Source organism: Anguilla anguilla, chromosome 15, assembly GCF_013347855.1.
Source record: "Anguilla anguilla isolate fAngAng1 chromosome 15, fAngAng1.pri, whole genome shotgun sequence".
NCBI classification, from domain to species: domain Eukaryota; kingdom Metazoa; phylum Chordata; class Actinopteri; order Anguilliformes; family Anguillidae; genus Anguilla; species Anguilla anguilla.
The window spans coordinates 29,911,470-29,933,599 of record NC_049215.1 but is presented as its reverse complement, the minus strand read 5'-3'; the positions used below and the strand labels follow the sequence as shown (position 1 = coordinate 29,933,599).

The 22,130-nt window shown below is 41.8% G+C and overlaps 1 protein-coding gene across 5 annotated transcripts in view; it reads left to right on the top strand.

The window, feature by feature from the left end:
* The first annotated feature begins 2,516 nt into the window (after positions 1-2,516).
* LOC118214351 (probable ubiquitin carboxyl-terminal hydrolase FAF-X) overlaps positions 2,517-22,130 on the top strand; it is a 48,945-nt gene continuing 29,331 nt past the window's right edge. For 4 of the 5 annotated variants that reach the window (XM_035394256.1, XM_035394254.1, XM_035394255.1 and 1 more), the window contains exons 1-4: positions 2,517-3,163; positions 16,934-17,183; positions 21,114-21,259; positions 21,418-21,497. In XM_035394256.1, coding sequence (XP_035250147.1) covers positions 17,088-17,183; positions 21,114-21,259; positions 21,418-21,497 — 322 coding nt within the window. In that variant the 5' untranslated portion in view covers positions 2,517-3,163; positions 16,934-17,087. The remainder of the gene's footprint in view (positions 3,164-16,933; positions 17,184-21,113; positions 21,260-21,417; positions 21,498-22,130) is intronic. The other variant, XM_035394253.1, reaches the window with a different exon arrangement.

Here is a 22,130-nt window from a genome sequence, read left to right as displayed (position 1 = left end):
GTAAAGACCTTAAGCATAGCTTCCTAAAAAGAAAACATCCTCATTTTCCTTTTTTGAATGAGAAATCATTGGGCTTTCCTCTCGTGTTTCAACTTCCAGCCTTAAATATGTCGTAAATACATGAGAGCTAGAATAAATTAATGAATCAATGTCTGAATTGCATTTATTGGGAGCATGCTTATTTATGTGCCTAATAAATTTTATTTCACAAATCTCTCATAACTGGCTAGCGATTCATTTACAATGAAACTACAAAAGTGTAACTAGCCGTTTACGATTCCTTCTCCATAGAGTGTATATTTTGTGCCTGACCCATGGAGATTATTTAAGTAGCAATAGGCATTGCTACGTGTTGACTTGAGAATGAAGGGTAGTTTCCACAGCGTACACCTTGACAGTACAAATTATATTTGCCACTATTAAAACTCACAGCAGATGAAGTATGCATTCATGTGTGTTATATGCTTATTGTTGTATTGTGTGTCATGTTTCAGGACTTCTCTATAACGGAATGTCATAGGAAGGATTTGCATATGCTTTATGGATTTCTTTTTCCCTAAGAATACTTAGACTTAGGGATTTGTGTCTTTGAGGTAACACATTTCAGGTAACCAAAGCAGAAATGAGACTAGAACACGACAAAACAGGGGGTCCGATTACTTTTGGAAAAGGTGGGTAGCATTGCTTTGGAATATAGCTTGTTATTTTTCTGTAAAACACACTGGTGAGAGTTAATTGCAGATTGACATAATTTTGATAAACACCAATTTTAATTTGTGTTTTATTTTATAGTCATCTGTGTACTGCATATGACCTGCTTGAAGGGTCGCTCCAAACGATTTGAGTATGTTTGTTTCCCTTCATTTTTGGAATGTGAATGGTGAAAGTGCTTAAATTTGACAGTGTTTAATTCCTACCGAAAATGACACAAATTTTTCACTTGGTAGCTCTATGGTTGGCTTAGTGGTTGAATGTCATTTGCCAAATAAAATTATATGTTCAGAATTGGGTAAAGCGGGTCTGGACTACGTCCACTGTGCATTTTTCTGAGTTGGCTATCCATTTGCCAATTGTCTGTGTTCAGGCTGCATTGGCTTTAAAATAAAGCCTGTATGGCTGAGGTTAATCCTCTTCTGACTGCGCCCTTCTCTGTGACCACACTGTGAGCTAGCAGTTGTACTTCTCTCACCACGGCAACACCAGAGTATCTATTTCACAACTGCACGCATGCCTGTGCAGTATTATACATGTTTGTCTGATCAGATCACAACATTAATTCATACATTTGTATGTGCATCAGTTCCATCCTTCCCCTGCAGTCACATGAGCTGATGATCTATTAGCCCAAAGAGCTGCACCTAGGTGATAGGGCTAAAGCAGCTCTAGAATGATGCACTGAACACCCTAAATTACTTTCTAAATCTTTCCTCTCTCAGTGGGAGGGAGCACATTCTAAATCATCTCAAGAAAATGATGACTTTGAACACAGTTTGCGTTCTATGTCTTGCAAGAAAGATCTTTGCCTCCTTGAAAAAAAGCATGTAATGTCAAGACATGGCTTCTTTTCACTCCAGAGTTCAACTATTAAGCTTGCACAGTCAAAGAGAGTATTTTGTACTCTCTGTTACAGACTTGAGTCTTTTCTTGCTTAGCACATTGTAACTTGATTGGACATATTCCGTTTATGTGCACGAATATTCAGCTAATGGGCATTACAATAGACTAAAATTATTCACGGACAGGAAAATGAAACATGGTTCTGTTTGGTTTTTTTGAGGGGCGAAATGTGTCAGTGACCAGCCTGAGGTGATTAGTTAGCTGACCAGGTTATCTAGATGGTAAGCTAGCTCACCAACTTGAATTTCTAACTTGTTGATCAGCTAACATCCATTAAATAAACTTTGCCAAAAGGAATCAAGTTTTGGGTTTGCTTGAGTCTTTTTTAGGCATGTAATATTCATTCCATTCTGTAAATTAAATTTGTACATTAAATTTGTTTGAACAGATATGCTGGCTCATTTATCAACTGGCTACCCTCTTCTTTAGAGGAACACTGCATTTTTGCACTTTTATTTGCTGTATAAGCTACTTTGGAGTTGTTATATTTGATGTATATATACATCATATATATATATTTGATTGGCTTTGTTAAGTATATTTAGTAAGAGTACAGCCCCATTAAAATGTTAGGCTAGCTTTGGGTACATATATAGCTAACATATTTTATCTCACTAAACAAAGCCCTCGTGATAGCCAATACAACTACAACAAATTGTGGTTACTGTAAGAACAATCGGAGGTAATTATATATTACTCCCAAAAATGTGGAAATCTTTTTTGGAATCTCCCAAAAATGTTAAAAAGTTGCGTTTCAATATTGCATTCTGAGACCTAAAAAGTTTGATAGCTGTTTCTTAATATGAATGTAGGTTATCAACACACTCCAATGTTGAGCATGAGATCATCATCCGGATCTTGTCACACCACTGCCACCCCTCCCGCAAAGTTGAGACAACAACAAGCCCCACACACATCAAATGCACCGTTGTAGTGGCCACTGTAGTCGTTCGGTTTCCGGCAAAGAACCAAAATGTCTTCTGTTTCATAAGCTTTGAATACGGCAAACAGACCCGTCATGGTAGGAGGCGGTGCGAGCGGTTTACTGTGAGACACGGCAGTGCCGTTCAGCATTTAGGGAACATAGACATGAAAGCTGGAGCGTGAGACCGCGTCGGCCTAGAGTCACTGTGTTCGGAGAATTCTCGATTACTCGCTGTAAGTTCGTTTTACAGAGCCCGTTTATCCGTTTGAAAGGCCGGTGAACCGTTGGGATTCTGGAAAGCCGTTTTTGCAGTTTGTACGTGCTGTCCGTTGCTATTAAAGCGGCGTTAGGTCGGAGACTGCGCTGCCGCCATATTGAAACGAACTAGTGACTGACTGGCTGGGACTGAACTGACAAGAGATCGGACCCAGACTGGGGGGGCTGCTGCTGGTGACGCAGGAAAAACACCCAAGAGCAGACAAAAATCAAAGGAAGCGAGCTCATATTTACATACAGGTTACATGCGATTACATTCATAGAACACACGCATATGAAATCAGTCTCCAATTTGCTAAATAAAATCCCGGAGTTGTGAATAGAAGAAGTCATCTCTAATTCCTGGTAAGTAGCTAATAGCTAGCTACCTAGCCAACATTAGCTTGCTAGTTGTTTATCTCTTTGTCATTATTTATTGCATTTAAATACGTAAGGGGTGCATTTAAATTGAGGATTCTCTTTGGACGGGAATCGGCTTAGAATGTCCGATGATATTGGCTGACGGTGACAGAATAGGTGCCCTGTATGGCTGTGCAGAAGCCGGTTGTTGCTGTATTTTTACTGTAAGAAGGAAAATGGCTGACGGCTCCCAGTTTCTGCTCAGCTCACTCTGAATGATCATCAACGGCGAAATTCAGTGGTTTGAATTGTTTAAAGCTGTCAGCGACACGGAATGGTCAGAGACTATTCAAGCTTTTTCTAATCGAACTCTACCAGACTACTGCTTCTTATGGCCGGCGATTTATGAGTTGGTCGTGTACAACGCCATTATTGAGGTGGAGCGATGTTGGAAAAAGTAGCTAACGCTAGCTAGCTAGCTAGCAGGCCTGAGGACTACGCCTGGAAATGAACGAGCTTGCTATCTGGCTTGCTAACTAGGCCTTGTTTCATTTGTTGAGCTGACGTTACTTATCGCCTGAAAGCTAGCCAGTGCTTCTTCACGAATATGAAAGTGGCTAGCTGTCTTCCTAATAACATTGGGAACTAACGTTATTCATTTAATGTTAGCTAGACAAATAAACTAGCCTGGCAGCTGGCAAGACGTGAGTTTCATCTATCATCCACGGGAAATGTTCAAATATAAAACTTATTTTTAGTTAGTGTAATGTTTGCAAACGTTTGCGAACTGGATTTTGTTTTGTAGGTTAACAATATAGCTAACGCAGCTTGCAATAGATTATATATAGCACTCGTAAACAACTGGGTTCCAAAACAAAATAGCTAACGTTAGCCAGCAGGCGAACGTATTTTGGCTCTTTAAATAAAAAATGTAAAGTGCATTAGTTTTGTATCTTAACGTGTCGGAAAGCACGGCATCGCTAGGAATGTTTGCATTTCTTATTTCCGTCCTTGTCTCAAAAAGGAATTCAGCTGGGTGGATAGCCACATGCCCATAGTTAACGTTAGTAACGCTTACGTGCTGGCTGTCTAGTCACCTGTGTTGTAAGCTTGACTAGACTAGCTAGCTAGCATCTAATGTTTTGTGTTCACGTAATAGCTATTTTGACACTGTCATCGCAGAAACGGGGCAGAGGTAACGTTACATTCAAGATATTCTAGCATAGAATGGCTAGCTGAACACTTCATGAGCCAGATCCTGGATTTGTCGTTTAGGCTTGATTCGTCAGGAGAGCAAAGATTGAGCCAACTATCGTATTGCTAATTTTAAAATAAAGATAACATTAATGGGATTTGGTCGTACAAAGTTATTAGAGGAGTTAGAAGACAAATTGCATGGTTATTTTAGCTAAATATTTGTTACTGTCAATTGACGACGTCCTGTATAATTTGAGTTTAATTATTTAAGGAACCTCAAGTGTTAGCAGCTGGTAAACAAGCAGCGGTACAGCTATCCTGTAGTTATGCTATGGTTTTATTTTCAATTGTGTAATTGATAATAAGAAATGCTGTCCTAGTCATTTTAAATAGAAGTCAGTTGGTCCTTGTATACAGATGCGTTTAGTTTATGTTTTCAGCGAGTCTCACATGCGTCTGGTTGACTGGAACTACCTGTTTGTCCTCACTTTATCAGAGCAGTCAGCTGATCTTCGTTGCCGTGGGCATTGCAGGTTACCGTGTGATCCTTTTGAAAAACAGATTGTATTAATGACTGCTTTCACTTCTATTGGCCGTTGTTGCATTGATAGGAGATGCAGTTGCTTAATTTCTATTGAAAATCACGAAAAAAACTGCACAGTGCTGCCCAGTGAGCTGCATTAAGGATATTGCATTATAACGTGGCAATCTGACCCTTTGTCCCGTCAACATTGACCCACAGAATGTGGCCACTGCATAGGCACTGTTAAGTGTCCAATTCATCATTGTAAATTCCAAAAGCATGCAGCTTTTTGCTGTGTCAGATTGCACAGGAAATGACCATAGGTTTTTAATGACTTGACCAAGTCATTCAGGGGTTTCACTGAATTTAATTTACAATGACTCTGGGGAAACAAACCCCAGTGTCATTTCTTGTCTTCAGTGACAGAATTCTAAGAAACATATTTGTTGTTTTTTTTACCGCCTTCGTGGTCAAACTACATGAAGTTGTACCAGCTGACGATCAAGGACAGGACAGTTTCAGGTTTATTTTATGAAATTGGCTCTGAAGTTCCTTTTGTAATGGAATTACAATGAAAAATAATTTGTTGTGTAGCCTAGTTATATTTGGTTTGTGTTTTGGTGGAATGGCGAATGATTTGGTTTTCCATGAACTTAGTGGCTCCATAGCATTAAGATGTAAGTTTGGGCGATGTGCATGTCTCCAGTTGATGCCAGCACTGTAATTAAAGATTCCAAGTGGATCAACAAACTTGGCTTTCATTTTTAATTTAATTAATTTGGATACTGTCATTGAATATTATCTGAAGGTATTACTCCTTTATGATTAGCTGAAAGCCAGAAGATTGTCTTATGCTATCAATTCATGCTTCATTTTGGTATTTTCATTTGTCTTATTCCTCATCTGTTTGTTGTTCAATAGAGCCTTCAGTGAAATTTGGATTGAAGAGGATTTGTCATTCATTGGAAACCCAGTTTTGTACATTGGGAACGAGTATTGCTAGCACTGTTGCACTGGTCAGAACAGAGCTGCCATCTGCATTTCTCGTCGTTCAGTTTCACTTGTCTGCATGAAAGCTGGCGCAAATGTTGTGGATGCTGGCCAATTTATCTTATAGTCTAAAAACTAGAGTGAGTGAGATGTATAAAAGCAATCAAAGGTACATTAATTTCCAGTAATAGCTTGGAAGTTGTTTGTCTGAGCGTCAATGTGATTGTTCAATTCAAACTAGGTCATCCACTTTAAAACAGTTCTGTATTGCTTAAAAACTGATTAGGAAATCGGCCTCATGTTGTGTTTCTATATTATTTTTCATGTTGATTCATTGAAAGTCTTGTCAAGTCACCTCATTATAAAAAAATGTCCTGATGCAACCTTCACATTGTTTAGCCTCCTGCTTTATGGTCTCCTGTAAATTCAATCTGTAATGTAATATTTAGAACATTGAATATTGATGTGTCCTAAAAATGTTCCTCTTCAAGTACTGCTGCTGGAGCCAAATTAATTTCTGGAGCCAGTGGTTATCAAGTTCAGAACTGGGGTAGCCGAGGATCACTGCCAGCTGATCTTGGATACAAGGAATGTATTTAGACTGTATATTTCTACAATCTCCAGGTGCCATCTGTGTGGAATAGAGATTTACCATACTCCTCATCCTGTTCCCCCTGGCTTGCATTGTTTTTTATGGCTCCAAGTATGAAAACAGGATTGTGTTGTGATTATATAGTCGACCACCGGTTTCAGTTTTTGTTAAAATAGCTTCACTGTTAAATAGCTGAACATGTGTTAGATTTAAGACTTAGCCTACTTGAAATTTAGTAAATTTGGATTTTGGAAAACACCACAGGCTAATATGTGGCACAATAGGTCAATCAAGATCATTTTGTTTTTGTAGTGTCCTACCTATGTAGTTCATTCTAGGGCTGCAAAAATGAATCTAATTGATCATTTTATTTTTTAGAAAGTCCCTCATGACTGAAATATTATGGAAACACCAAACATATTATTAATTGAATTTCTACATGACCGATAGCAGTTGCTTTATGTAATGTTATCTAGCAATATTATGTTATCTGAATCTGTACATAGTGTTTTACAGTTGCTGAAGTTTGTCTATGCATTAAGCCCTTGCTGGCATTCTGCTTATTGATTAGGCTGCAATGCTGATTGGGGATTGGATAGCATCATGCTCCTGATATCTTATTGTTTTCATTGACCGCCCTGATGCCCAGTCACAGGAAGCGATTTGAATTTTGGGGTAGTGTGATGCATAAAGCGATATTTTTCGATGAGCGCTTGGGGCAGGGTGCCTTATTCACTTTGAGTTTATAATGACCACTTTGCCCATGAAGGTTATGCTTCTTTGAGACACTCAACAGCAAAACCTGACCTGAAGGTCAGAGCTATTGGTGCTGTCAGGAGTTTCCTACTTTTGTCTTAATGAGTAATCTTACCAATCAGTAATGAAGGAGTAATGGCGGCGGAAGCTGCCGAGGACTCTGTTCTTCAAATAAGACCGCCGTCTATTCGTACCTGAGGTATGCAGAAACGCTTGCTGTGGAGGTCTTGCTGGAATCAGGCTCACAAAAGCAAGGCTTACTATAGGAATGCTGTGGCCAGTGAGTCAGCAGTTATGGCGCTCTAGGCTCCTGTTTGTACCATCTCGTCCCTTTACACATTACCGCATCCAAACAACGAGCAGGCCTCCGAACCAGACTGGACACCTCATTGTTCCTCTTCATTAGTATTCTGTCTGAAACTGCGCAGTGCTGTCTGCTATCTGAATTTGTTCATCCCCATTTGCCAGAATTAAATACAGCCTTTGAATAAATTGCACTTTTAATGCCAGTAAATTAGTTTTTGTGTTGGATGTTTTTCCTTCGTTTCTTCTGGCAACATTTTTCTCCGAAAACCTAAAGGTAATTAAAAAGGTGCCTATGTAATTTAAATGTTATGAATTAAATATTTCTGTGAATGAAATATTCTTTTGTGTGCCACTCCAGCTTAATTATTTCAGGAAACTATTTGCAGAAATTGGTATCAATGAGGAATCAAGATAAATGGCCTTTTGTAGACCATCCTTAATGAATAAAATAAAATAAGCCAGTAGTTTGGGAGAAACTAGTGCTGAGGCAACAGGCAATTGACATCCTCCTTGACCCCTCTAGACCATGACACCCTCCTGTGGAGTTCACTTCTGAGGTCATATCCTCTTTCTGTCTTGGTCATTAACTCTTGTGGTTGGCCAACTGACCTTACTGCCATGTGCACTTTACTGCCAAGTGGAGGTTTTGGGCTGAAGCTCAGGTTTGCGTCAGCCAGATACCTTACTAGTCTTGTGCTTCCAATTTAAATGCGCTGCCACAAAGGCACCACACATGGAAGTGTTTCGGTTTTGTGGAAGTGGTTTTGATGATGAAGTCAGGTAATGTTAGCCAACAGAGCTTGACATCCAGGTAAACTGGTTCAGACATTTAGAAGCAGTGTTTTCCGGGTTGAACCATACCTGAGTAAATTTCTTGACTCACCCTTTGCCGCAGGAAAAATATGTGAAACAATGTTCTTTTTTTCTTTCTTTTTTTTTTTTTTACATCTTGAAATCATCTTGCCTGAACAGGCCATCAATAATGTTTATGAATTGATTCGAGGGGGTCGGAGGATGTTACTGTGGACCAGTGGGAATTTTGAGCCCTGGCCATTTTTCTTATGTTTGTCGTGATGGAAATTGCTTAGTTGTAGCTGGAAAGAAAGGCCCATCCTCAATATATAACCGTACTGTTACTATGTGCAGTAGTGAGGACTCTCATGGTTTCAGTGTATGACCAATGGAAACATTTGAGCTGTTTCAGGTGGCTGAAGATTATCATGGTAATGCTATCCTTATTTTTCATATGCCTTTCCTTCTTTTTCTGCCCAGTTTGGGGTGCCTTTGTATTTGTCAGCCTCTGCTCTTGGGGTGCGCTCGAACAAGCGTGCGCTGTCCTCCAAAGCATGTGAGGTCAGCTGTTGGTTTCTGTTGCATCAAATTTTGCAAGTTTGGCTTGCACAGACATGAGACTGAGGAAGACTTCAAGTGCAGCTTTACAGGTGGTCTTGTGGGCACCCAACAGACCAGCAAGGGTCACTGTTGTGTGACGAAAACGCAATCATTGCAGCTGATTGAAATCCTCCCATCACCGTGGTGACAGTAGAGCGAATCACCATGCGGGGCTGCAGACAACAGTTAGACACGGGGATGGTCCACATTCGATGCCGGACTAGTGTCTGAAACTAGCATTTTCTTGAACCGGTCACCATGTCTAGTGGATAAAAAAATTTACCAGACACAGGTTTTTTTTTTCTTGCAATATAAAAGTGAAAATCACAGAACCGCATGAGCATGCTTTGTAAAAATGTTTTACAAAGCATGCTCAGTACCGCTCTGGAGGTGATACGACTGCCGGCGAAAACAGAACGCAGACACCAATCGGAGTAGCCTAATGAATACAAGGATTTGTGGCAGTTGAAGTATCATATTCTAAAGCCATGCTTGTGATTTCTGTAACCGCCATGAACTTTGAATGTATGTTTCAGGAATTTTTTTGGCCGGTTGATTTCTACAGGATAGTGTGTCTGGTGAATTGGTCCTGTTTACCCAACACTTACGTAAATTTCCCACATTTGGCAGGTGGTTGGAGACCAGTTTCAGACCCTGATTATAGGCCTTTAATTATTTATCTATTTTTACAATGACTGACTTCAGCCTTTCCATAATACCTCCTTATGGAGGCTGTTGGGTGTTTTGTACTAAAGAATTTGTTTTAGCAGGAAGCGCATATCCCATTGGTTGATGTGTAATCCTGACTGTGACATTGTCCGCTTGTCGGTGTGTACTTGGCCATTTTGTTGCTCTGGAAGATATATTTTATTTGGCAGTGATGTCACCGCCTCATCATGTGACTCCTGTGCTCAGTTGCATGACTGTAGTCTGCATACAGATAGGCCTACATAAAAATAATACTGCTCTTCTGCATTGATTGCACAACATAGGTAGTGCACTATAGGAACACAGGTAGTGCACTGTAGGGTGCTTTTGTAATATGTTTGCCCTCTTCCAAATGATGGGGGGCATAGTGCTGTGATGGGATTGGACAGAGAGTGTGACTGGAAATTACAAAATTGGATAAAAGCAAAAAAATATGTGTAATTAAAATCGAGCTATTTTCCAAGTGTAGGCCATCAGTCCTTTTAGGGTGCAGTACTGATGCACATTAGCCTCTGGCCATGATTTTACAGGCTATAGAAATGTAGCTGAAGCGGGTTTCACCGATCTGCTCTCCAAAATAACTTTGGATGTATTAGGCCTACTTATTAGTCCTAGGAGTTGTCTGATGTAGGTGCAAAATGTGAAAAAATCATTTGGTTTCACATTGGTTAAATTCTGAACATTTGCTACTGTTTGGATAAACGATTGTTTCCTTAACACATTTTAATTTCAAATTTGCAATTATCTTACTCAACACCAGGTTATTCGAAGCATTGTTGTGTTGCAGGGGAATTCCACCATAGAGTGAGCTTTGACTTGTAGAAGAGGAGCTGTCCTCCTGATTAAAATGAGGTCTTGGCCTGCTCTCAGCCAGCGATATTGCCCCAAACTACTGTGCTTGCTCGGGGTACCTGCTTCACTAAAGGTTACATCTGGCGGGCACCCACAGTCCGTGGGTGGGCATCAGACAATGCCAGCCACAGGTTGCCCCTACCTGAATGCAAACGGAGGGGCTAGGCGTTATTACTAGGCCTGGTGAGTGGGTAGCATTACTCAATAGCTAGCCAGCCACTAAAGGAAATCTATATTTGTGTGATCACATCAGTTCCCTTTACTGCTTTAGTTCTGCTAAAAAGAAATTGAGATTTTTGTTGTTTATTTGGTGGTGTTGTGTCTTGTGTTTAGTTTGGCTGACACTTTTCGGTGTTCTCTGATTTCATGACGTGCTCCTGTGTCTGTACTGTGTATACTGTCTATGTTCCTCACCTCATCCAAGGGCAGTGGATCCTCATCAAAAAAGGGACATTCGTTGGCTGTAGGTTTGCTGGAGATGACCATAGAGGGAAGAAAAGTACATGTGTAACCTGCAGCAGCAGGCCAACGTGTCATGGACACCTTGGAACAAACCACTTATTGGTTTTTAAAAAATTATTTATTTTTGCTGTTACTGTGTCTTACTGAAATGGGTATCTGCTTACTGGAAACTGTTGATTGCTCAATAGTCATGTGTGGACTATTGCAACCTGACTATTATTACTATATATGACTATTATTTTTACAGAAATTAATTCATTGCAAAACCATGATTTTGGAAACCAGCAAGCTCTGCGTGCTGATTCATTCTAGACAAGGTCTATTGTCCTGAAGTGCACATTGTTCTGAACAAGACGGAACTTGGAATGGTCATGATAAAAACATTCATCATTTGCAGCCCCTTTTTTCCATTTTAAAGTAAAACACACAAAAATATTATTATGATGCTTATATTGAATGGACACAAATAACACAAAGTATCTCTGTGTTTATAGATGGTGAAATGGCAGCCAGTCACATTTCAGCTGAAAGTGATATGCCCTGCTGCTGCTTTTGCTGCAGTTGTGCTTGGACACCAGTAATTGCTGCTTGCAGCTATATTTTTGTGTTGTGTTTGGCTTCGCTTGAACAGTTTTAGACTATGCTGGCTTGTATGTAAGTATGCAAACCGAGCTGAAACTAGATGATCGGATAAACAGACATGGGCAAGATGGCATGCTATCTAGCTTGATATGCAGTTCTGTATGTACTGCATTTGTGGTTTTCTACGGAGTGTTATAGTAAACTAAATGTACATCATGGTGGTTATAAATAGTGTGGCTAGGTATCATTTTCTTGAATGATATTTGAGGTCGACAGTGGGTTCTAAAGGAGCCAAGTAAATTCCTTTCTTGTATATTTACTAATTGACTGACCAAAAATCTACGTACAAGCACGCCTCTACCAGGAGGCAAACTTGTTGCAGAAAGAAATGGAGAATTCCGTCGGTACAGTTTTCCATATTGTTGCCAATTCAGGATGAATTTGTCAGAAAATAGCTGATTTCTTTTTGTTGCACTTTTTGAAAATATCTTTGTTAGTAAGAGCTGTGACCAGCCCTTTTGTTCTCCTCAACCACATCATGTATTGTAAATTTTTCTGTCGCTCCATCAGGTGCTGTTCGCATGCAGAGTATGTGTTTCCACATACCCCGAGGACCCATCTCTTTAGGAAATACCCCCCCCCCCCCATTTTCCACCCAGATTCCCATTCCTCTCTTCCACATTTTACCCATAATTACCCATCGCCTGACCATTGTGCTCTCATTAGTCAGCACTTGGGATGTTGGTGATCTGTGAATCAGGGTCTTTTCTTTGTTTGCACTAATTGTGAATTGTTCTGGATTAGGCTAGTGCATCTGATAAATGCCTGAAATGTGAGATGTTTAGTTGTTCTATTAGTTAAGTGAGATTAGTAAAATAAATGGAATGAAATGAGAAGGATTAAGTGTGTCCTTAAGGGAGTGGGTCTCATTTCTATGCCCACCTCAGATAAAAGATTGAGACATGAAATAAGTACAAAAGAGGCACAACAGGTGGATAAACTGCAAATTACAAAAGCACTGGCTGTGTAGACGAACAAGATGGAAACCATAAAAAAGCAATCTGCAGATAAAGCACGAGTCAGTGTCCATTTATTTATGTTTAAATTTACATTAAGAGTTTACTTTTGACCATAATCAGCCTCCTTATTTGTAATATTTGTAAGTTTGCGGCAGTATTTCACTGCGAGGATTCTGGGAATCTGTAAAACTGTAAAATTCAAAACCCGTTACTAAGATCATTTAATTGAATGATCTTTTCAATTATTAAGCCTGGGACAGGAGTTTGAAGCCCCAGTCACGAATCCAGTGTGTGAGTTTCTTTACAGAATTTCCCACACTCTGCTAATCTGATGTTTTGAATATTCCTGCATTTATTTTCTTGTAATCAAACTGTTTTGGTACCAGGGCAAATGGTTGAGGGTGGTGAGTTTCTGTGATGAAAGGGACTCCTCTCACAGAAGATAGCTTTCCTCCTGTGAAATTGAAGGTTTTCCACTCTGCTGTCAATTTCAGAAAAGATGATTGGTGGAGAGCGAGCCGTGACACTCCTGTGCGCATGAAGTGGTTGAGTGCTTATTTGCCTAGCGTGATGTCAGTAGTGGTGCAGTAACAATTTCCCTGCATTTTACCTGGAGCCAAACGTATCGAGAGGCTAAGGACAGATTTGTATGTCTTATTGTTAGGAGTGAAAGGGCATTTTGTTATGGTTTTCCTTTGGGTCAATAGTGTTAAGTGTTTTGATTTAATGTAGGCTAGTCGTGATATCAGATGCAAGTAGGCATTGAATTTATTTATTCATAAAGATCAACTTTAACTGCAAACTTTACTTGCCATCGTCACCTTACTAAAGATGTCACTTGTGTTAAAAATGGGAAGCAAATTCTTTAGTGCTGGATTTCCAAGTATGGCAATTACCTGTCATTTAACAAATTTCACATTGATCTCTATACATGGACCTAAAGTCCTGCAGTTCCTGTTTTAAAAAGCCACAGAGAAGTTGTTCTTGACCCCCCGTGGACGATGATATGCCGTGATAACACCTACACAATGTGTTGGTTGTGTCAGTTAAGCCAAGTACAACTCAAACTTTTATACACTTATTTTTGTTCCGTTTTTTCAAACCCCTCTGCCACAGCGTTGTTTTTGGACTGCTTTCCCCATGGTCAGCCAGACAGAACCTGCTCTTGGGTCCACAGCATATTCCACTAAAGTAAATTGTATCTAAACACTGGAGTGATTTGGTAGAAACGGAGCTAAATTATTTCCAGTGATGCAGAATTAATTACTGAGTTTCTCAGCTCTTGCATATATGCATTGAACTAAACCTCTGACCAGGGGATTGTGCTTGTTCCCTGCTAGCAGTCCACTGTGCTTCAGTACCATGGAAAGTTCTGGCAATCCAATAGCTGAATGGAGTAATTATTTCCATATGCTTCTTGCTGATTCTTTCCTTCTTGCTAAATTTCACAGCAGGAGTGTCTTGCAGAGTTCCTTTTAGAGAACGTAGATTTTGGATTCATGGGAAAATAACCAACCTGAATGCCAAGCTGGAAAATAAGAAAGCATCTCTGCTCTGTTCCTCTTGGTCAGCACGCATTCTGTTCTGTTTCCATGTAACGTCTTAATTGGACTCTGTTTTCATGTCACATGCGTAATCGGCACACATAAAATAGATGCAGGTTACGTGGTCATGGCGTGCGTACACATTATTATCAAGAGACTTGTTGTTTGCCACATTAAGCTTCAGAAATGTGGCTCCCCTTATCTGTGATACCTGTGGAACATTAGCTGCTCTTTGCTTTTAGCATCTGCAGTAAATTGTCCTCCACACAACCTTGAAACTTTACTGCAGCAACTGCATTGTGTTGGAAGCAGTGCTCACGAAAATTGGCTAGCTGTATTGTACGGTTAGCTAATATATTTGGCAGCGCCTCGGCAAAGCTTTTGAGTTCTTCGGAGACATAAATATGCTGATATATGTGATGTGCATGACAGGATGAATAATCAGAATCGAGTTGTCAGCTGATGGCTGGTAGGAACAGCTGTTTTAATGTAGCGTTTCCTGGAAGCTGGTGTGGCCATGGCTGTGGATGCTGCTTACTCTAGTTGTTCCTAGGCATTGGATGACATAGCTGTAACCCAGGCAACCGTTTTAAAAGCAATATGTGATGGGCCCTACAAACCTGTGTGGCATTATCGGTTTACCAGATGCACCTAAGAAAGCTAGCTTGCTGAATTTAGCAGATATTTGAAATGCATAGGCTAGTTAGATAGTTAACAACCAGTAAATTAGCTAAATGTCAAAACATGAATTAACATAAAAATAATATTGCTTAACACTAATGCAGTTTGACATTGTTTTGTCAAACATACCTAGCAAAATTAAATGGTTTGTAATTAAGACACCAGATGAAAGTGTGCACCTTATGCCAGTTTCAGTCAACACAGTATACTTTCTGGTTTTACCTACACTGTCACTGTTAAAAGGATATTGCAGTGTGAAATGGAAATGCTTTAAATTCCATCAAATAGTGTGCACATTTTTAAATACTGACAAAGATAATAAGAAATGCACCTGGTGACATTAAACATACATTGTAACATTTAAATGTGAATTTTAGTATTTATTTGAAAGTGGATGAACGTCATATTAGACGAGATAAAACCGTAGTGTAGCTTTGGCTGTAGAGCTGATCCCCCAAATATGCAGATGCTTTACTTGATGTGACTGATTTAATTGAAGGATCTGGCTGATGCTTTTGTGGCAGAGTGCTGAAAGACTTTCTGAAAAAGTATAATCTGGGCTGCGGGAAGGTTCGCTGTTCTTTAGCACACTTTTGTTGATTCTGTAACTGTCATCAAAGTGATGCAGCAATACCTTTTTTTTGTTTGCTTGGCTTAAAATAGGTTTTAAGGTGGACTGCACTAGCCTTGATTGAGTCGTTTAACTTTATCCCTTTCAGCCTCTGTCCTCCTTAAAATCTCCAGGAATAATCTTTTTTTTTTTTTCATCACAAAAGTTCAAACAACATGGTATAAAAATTTGTAACTGAATTCATTTGGGTATATTATATATATCTTATTTTTTAAAATTGTATGTATTCACTTGTTTAAATTGCGTAACCAGAGCATAATTTTCACTGAACAAAGCAAAGTTTAAAATATCTAAAAATAAACCAGTCCTGGCTACGCTGTAAAGTGAGAAGCCTGGCCAGATTACAAGATGAAGCTTTAAATGGCGCTCACAACAGTGTTCACGTGTTGCTTTTTGCACATTGCCATTTACATGGAAACGGCTGCTGGTGTTGTGCCGAAAGTAGGCCTGGCTAACGGCTTAATACAACGCTGTTGTGTTTATTTCTGTTTGCTAGACCCATAAAGGAGAGCACATGAAGGGAAAGTTACATGTTGAATATTGCACACTAGTGGACTGCAAATAAAATGTTTTTTGTGCATTAACTGAATTTTAGGCAGCACTAATGTTATAATTCCACCCGGTACTTGACGTACTCTAACTGACAGAATGCCTGGCTCTTGAATGTATTTTTCTTTGATGTATAATGTATGAGTGCAGTGGGAAGGGACCAGGTGATTTCCTACTTCGGTTTATTATGGTACTGTATTCACATGTTGATCCTCAGCCTTTTCGTTTTGGTTTATTTATATCTCTGCGTGCGTTTGACGCTCTTGCAATATCAGTGTTAATCTACCCCCCTGCTGTGTTAGGGGTGTAAAAGCTTGACTAAAGGAGCTTCGTACTCTCCCTCGCCTGACTTGAATCATTCAGAATGGATCCAGGTTTGTGTGTGGTAGTGGTTCTAGAGAACGATCCCAGTCTGATTTTCATTCGATATTGCAGTGTCGTGGTTATTTGGGTTACACCCGCGTCTACATTCCCTTCGCCTCTATACGGGTCTTTTATCTGATTTTATATTTATCTTTATTTCATTTTATTTTGTTGCAATGCCTATAATCGATATTAGATGGGATATGTATTGTATAAATGGTCTTAAATCAGAGGAATGAACCTTCAGTTCATTATTCTGTAGTAGGCTTTGAAAGCATTTTGTCTCTAGCTTTGAGGTTTTCTTATTTCTAGTGGCATAATGGAAGGAACTGTACATCCTGTAACCCTGTCAATAGTTCATTCTAAATGCAGAGAAATCTGCAATATATGTGTTTCCTTCTCTCTAAATATTTGGTAGCCATATATGGGTTTTGAAGCATTCCTTTCTAGTTCTCCAGTAATTCAGGAAGGAAAAAAAACAAAGACCGCAATTATTTTGAATGTTATTGTAATTTATTTATGTTATATGTTATTTGAATTCTCGATTTACTGTTTAAGTTTAATGAGAAGCCGTACTGTCCCTCTGGCTACAGACTGTAATTCCTGCTCTTCTCTGTTTTCCCGTCCAGGTTATGCAATGGTCTCTGCAAAACGCCCTGTGCTCCAGCTGGTTCTCTCATACGCAGGCGTGCGCCGCTTCTCCGTGCTTGAGGAGGCAGTGATTTCTTCCCGGGCGACGGCGACATAAGCGACAAGATTGCAAAGATCTGCCCCGTGTCGAGTATGACAGCCACGACCCGTGGCTCTCCCGTGGGGGGGAATGACACCCAGGGCCAGGCTCCGGACGGGCAGTCCCAGCCCCCGCTCCCCCAGAACCAGGTCAGCGTTCTCTGCGCACGCGCTCACGCACGGTCACGTGACTTACACCCGCAGCTATGAGAGACCGTTCCGCTCAAAAGAAACTGGTAGAAGGTTCTATAAGCCTCGATATGTAGTGCGCGCAAGTAGAGGTTTCTGTTGAGTAAGGTCAGTATGTTCATTGTTGATGTGGTCATCATCGTTTGAGATGAAAAATGGTTTCCCTGCTGATGTGGGAGAGGTTGTTGGGGGCCGCTGCTACTGAACCTTATGCAGAGGCCAGGTCACTGAAGCTGCGCTTTGCAGGTCGAACACAGTTGAAACAGGTGTTGAGTGTTGAGTAGGAGTCATTTCCCATCCATGCTGACCGTACCTCAGCCAAAGTACATTTCTGTGTTTGGGTGGTGGGAGGAGGAAGATTGAAGCCATTTTGTTTTCCTGTGATGGCCTCTGCATGTCTCTGCATGGTCATGTACACTTATGTTCATTAGGCCTATACTGAATCGTATGTATGCTGATGGTGCATGTGTGTATTCTGCTCATGAATAAAAACATCCACCAGATCACTGCCTTTGGGAAGGCATTAAGTAGATACTTGGATGCTAATGATGGGCCAGTGAGTTTAAGAATCGTTTCAGATGAGTACATGTTTTAATCCACTGCATAAATACATACAAGTATTCAAATGAAATGCATGTATCATGAAGAAAAAAATTAGCATTTTAGTCAATCTAAAAGTGGTGCTATCATGAAAATATGAAGCAATGTTCCTACTTCCTCTTTTTCTGTAAAGCATCCTGTGACAGTGTCTTACACAAATAAAAATGTCATTGAAACTGGAAATCTCACAAACGATGAGCACGCTCTGTCACCATGAAGTGCGATTCATCACCTCTGCAGCTCAAATAAGTGGCTTGTACACTGCACTAGAGGGCAGGGAAACCGTGTGTGGGATACATTTTTTCCCCTCATGATTACTGCTTGCCTCACACCAGCCACTGACAGATGGGTGTGCTCATTACATTCTCTGCCATGAGGATTATGTAAACCTTCACATGTTTCGGTTCAGTGCAGTCGCTGTGATCGCGCTGTAAATAATAACATCACTCTCATTGTCTCTCATGATGCGTTTACAGTAATAGCTGAAGCCTCTGGCGATAATCGGTGATTATCATACCTGGCCTCTGGCTGTGCCATAATGCTATCATGCTATAATGTTTATTTAAAACCGTAGCCTGCCACTTGTGAGCGTGCAGCCCAGTCCTGCCTGTCAGAGCGCCGTATTCAGCAGAGAGAACCGCCTCAGCGCCGGGCGTTTGCTCTCTCCCAGCCAGCCGTGCTTCACCGCCTGCGGAAAGACAAGTCCGTGTTGCGTCATGAGAAGAAAGCAGAAAGGTGTGTTTTTCAATGCGATGCCAAGCAGGGAAGGGCCCTGCACGGGTGCTGGAGTCCACAGCGGTGCATGCAATGCCAAGCAGGCTGAAGCCCGCAGTGGCGCCGCTCTGAAGCCCGCAGTGGCGCTGCTCTGAAGCCCGCAGTGGCTCTGCTCTGAAGCCCATAGTGGTGCTGCTCTGAAGCCCGCAGTGGCTCTGCTCTGAAGCCGGCAGTGGCTCTGCTCTGAAGCCCGCAGTGGCTCTGCTCTGAAGCCCGCAGTGGCGCTGCTCTGAAGCCCGCAGTGGCGCTGCTCTGAAGCCCGCAGTGGCGCTGCTCTGAAGCCCACAGTGGCTTCACAGCGCTCCCGTCTGTTTGAGACGCACAGCGCCCCCGTCTGTTTGAGACGCACAGCGCCCCCGTCTGTTTGAGACGCACAGCGCCCCCGTCTGTTTGAGACGCACAGCGCCCCCGTCTGTTTGAGACGCACAGCGCCCCCGTCTGTTTGAGACGCACAGCGCCCCCGGCTGTTTGAGATGGGAAACGGGCCGGTCTGTTTGAGATGGGAAGCGGGCCGGTCTGTTTGAGATGGGAAGCGGGCCGGTCTGTTTGAGATGGGAAGCGGGCCGGTCTGTTTGAGATGAGAGGCGGGCCGGTCTGTTTGAGATGGGAAGCGGGCCGGTCTGTTTGAGATGGGAGGCGGGCCGGTCTGTTTGAGACGCACAGCGCCCCCGTCTGTTTGAGATGGGAAGCGGGCTGGCTATGTAGGTCAGCCGATCAGGAGGAGCCGTGCTCACACACCCCCGTAAGCCCCACGTTCTGCTGCGCGCTTCCACTGTACGCTACAGCTAGCGCTGTGGAGCACAGCTGCTAGCGGAGCCCGGAGCCCGCTGTCCAGAGTTACAGCGCTACAGGAAACCCACTCCCACACATCTCTGCTCTTTCTGTCTGCGCCTGTGTTTATTCTGGGAAAGCAGCTCGTCATTGGCTTTCCCAATAGCCTCCTCATCGCCCCCAACAGTGCGTCAGTAAAGAGGAGTCTGCATGCATTTACTGTCAACGCTGGCGTTTTGTCTAACGTTCTCAAGCGATGCCATTTCTGGAGCGAACGCTTTCTGGTTTTTATGTCCGGGATTGATGCTGTGCTGCGTTTGGAGTGGGCACCGCGCCTTGGCGGTTTGACCGCAGCGGAGCGTCAGGGCGATCATGCTTACAGGCTTCAGTCACAGAGCCTGAACCGTGTGCCCGTCCAAAACAGCATGACAGGCTTGGGATTTTCAATGTGGGTCGCTGTGTGACGCACACGCAAATGCGCGGAACGCACTGGCACTCGCGTTCACACTGGCACTCCGTTTTGATGCCTGAGGGCGGGTGGGCTGTGGGCCCAGGAGAAGCCTTGAGTCTAGTCATGGCACATTTGTGCTGTTCTAACACCAGGAGGTGCTGCCTCTGGATTATGCAGACATCTGGAAAATGTCAGAGGGCTTCCCCAGCCCCTCCCTGCAGATTTGTCATTGATTTATTCAACATTTCTGTGCATGATGGACAGCTCCTCTTGTCTGTCCATCCGTCTGGAAATTGTGATTTTGAACTAATAAAGTAAGAATATGGCTGGCTGTGTGCGTCCTGCATTTCAGGTTTTGTGTGTATTTGCGTGTAGGAAAAGCTGTTGAACTATGGAGGGGAAACAGTTGCATAATCCTCTCTTGCAAATACATTAATTAATCTGTAGCATTATGAAGAGGGATGAAGGCAATGGCTTTATTGCCCAATTATTATTTTTTTTTCAGTGAAATAATTAGTGCTTTAGTCTGTTTTCTTTCTGCAGTAAAAATAGATTTTATGGCTTGCCTGATGTTTTTCTGTTCAGTATAATAAATAATTATTCAAATCTGCCAGAGGTTGAAGATTGCAAGTAGACTTGATTAATTTACAACATTTCTAATTCAGTTGGTAGAGATGGGTTTAATTGGCTATTTAGAGTTGTGTCAAAGGTATAATGACACACAGCAAGTGATCTATTAAGGAAAGAAGCGGATTGCTGTGTTTCTGTATAGAACGTCTGTCGACGGAGGAAATGTTTAGCGACGTGATAAAACGATCCTGTTCGAGCGATGCTTTCCTCCTCGGGTCATGTAAGGAGAAGGCAAACGTGTACATCAGACAAACCTGCTTTGTGTATTGCTCCATTGCAGAATGTAAAGCCGGTTGGCCTCAGTGAAGATTAGACCATAAACATAGTTACTCATTTGCTTCTGTGCATTTTATGGCTTGTCGTATCATCAGTAGAACCGGTTACAGTATCATTGCTGAAATCAAATCAAAGAAGCCATTAAAAAAATGTAATGTCAATATAATATATCCTGACAGCAGAATGGACTTCATAAATTTTACGTAAGGCTCAACAAAGCTAATTTTGTCCCCAGTAGCAGATGTAGGCAGTGTGGAGTAAAGGAAGCCATTAGCTCTATCGAGACTTCTCCTTTTTTTTGTCCTGAACTCTGAAAAGACATCCATCCTCGGTTGTTTATTTGGGGAACTCCAGGGTAACTCTGGGCGTGCGTACGTGTGTGTTTCCAGACGTCCTCCCCCAACTCCTCGAATGAGAACTCCCCGGTGAGCCCGCCGGACGAGCAGGGACAGGGAGACAACCCTCCCCAGCTGGAGGAGGAGGAGCCTGCCTTCCCCCACACCGACCTGGCCAAGCTGGATGACATGATCAACCGGTAGGCCTGCTCCCCTCGGCCCTGGCCAGTGCCGTACTCCCGTAGGGCCTCGGCCAATCAGGCGCCGGTCTCCGTGCGCTTAGTGGGATGTTCTTTAGAATCTTGACCAATCAGGCGCTGGTCTCTGTGCGCTTAGCAGGATGTTCTTTCTCCCTCAGACCCCGCTGGGTTGTTCCAGTTTTACCAAAAGGTGAATTAGAAGTTCTTCTTGAAGCTGCTATAGATCTTAGTAAAAAAGGTAAGGACATTTTTTCAGCCGTGCTTTATATGAGCAATCTTTTTTTTTTTTCTCTCTCTACACACAGTGCAATTGTCTTTGTTGATGTACTTTAAGTAGCTACCTGGTACATCAGATGCTGCAGTATCAGGTAGCTATCTGGGAGAACACTGAATAACAGTGGTAATTAGTGGAGCATTGTGTAACTATTGCTCATCAACTCTGTTTTATTTTTTTGATGATGTAATGTACAATTTATACAATTATTTTAGCTGAATGCATTCAGAATATTGAACGCAAGACCTGTAGAAGCACAGATCTTGAAGCATGTTTTAACCAGAATTGTTTGTTGTACATCAGTGTAGGATGTGGTTTCATTGGTTATCCATAAGGATGTCATTCACCCAATCAAAGCATCAGAAAACTGCGTTATCCACCCGCTCAAACAGACTTGAAACATTGACGAGTGTTTACATTGTATTTAATTGATAATGAAATTGGTTAAAGGTATGTTCTGGGGGTTGTAAGTTGGACTATTGACACTATTGTTTCTCATGCTATTGCTTGTTGAGTGTAGTGCAGGTTCTGGCCCCTTGAGCTGGTCTGTTTTTACCTGTTTTGGTTGCAGTAGCTTTTGCTTTCTCTTTGCGAGTG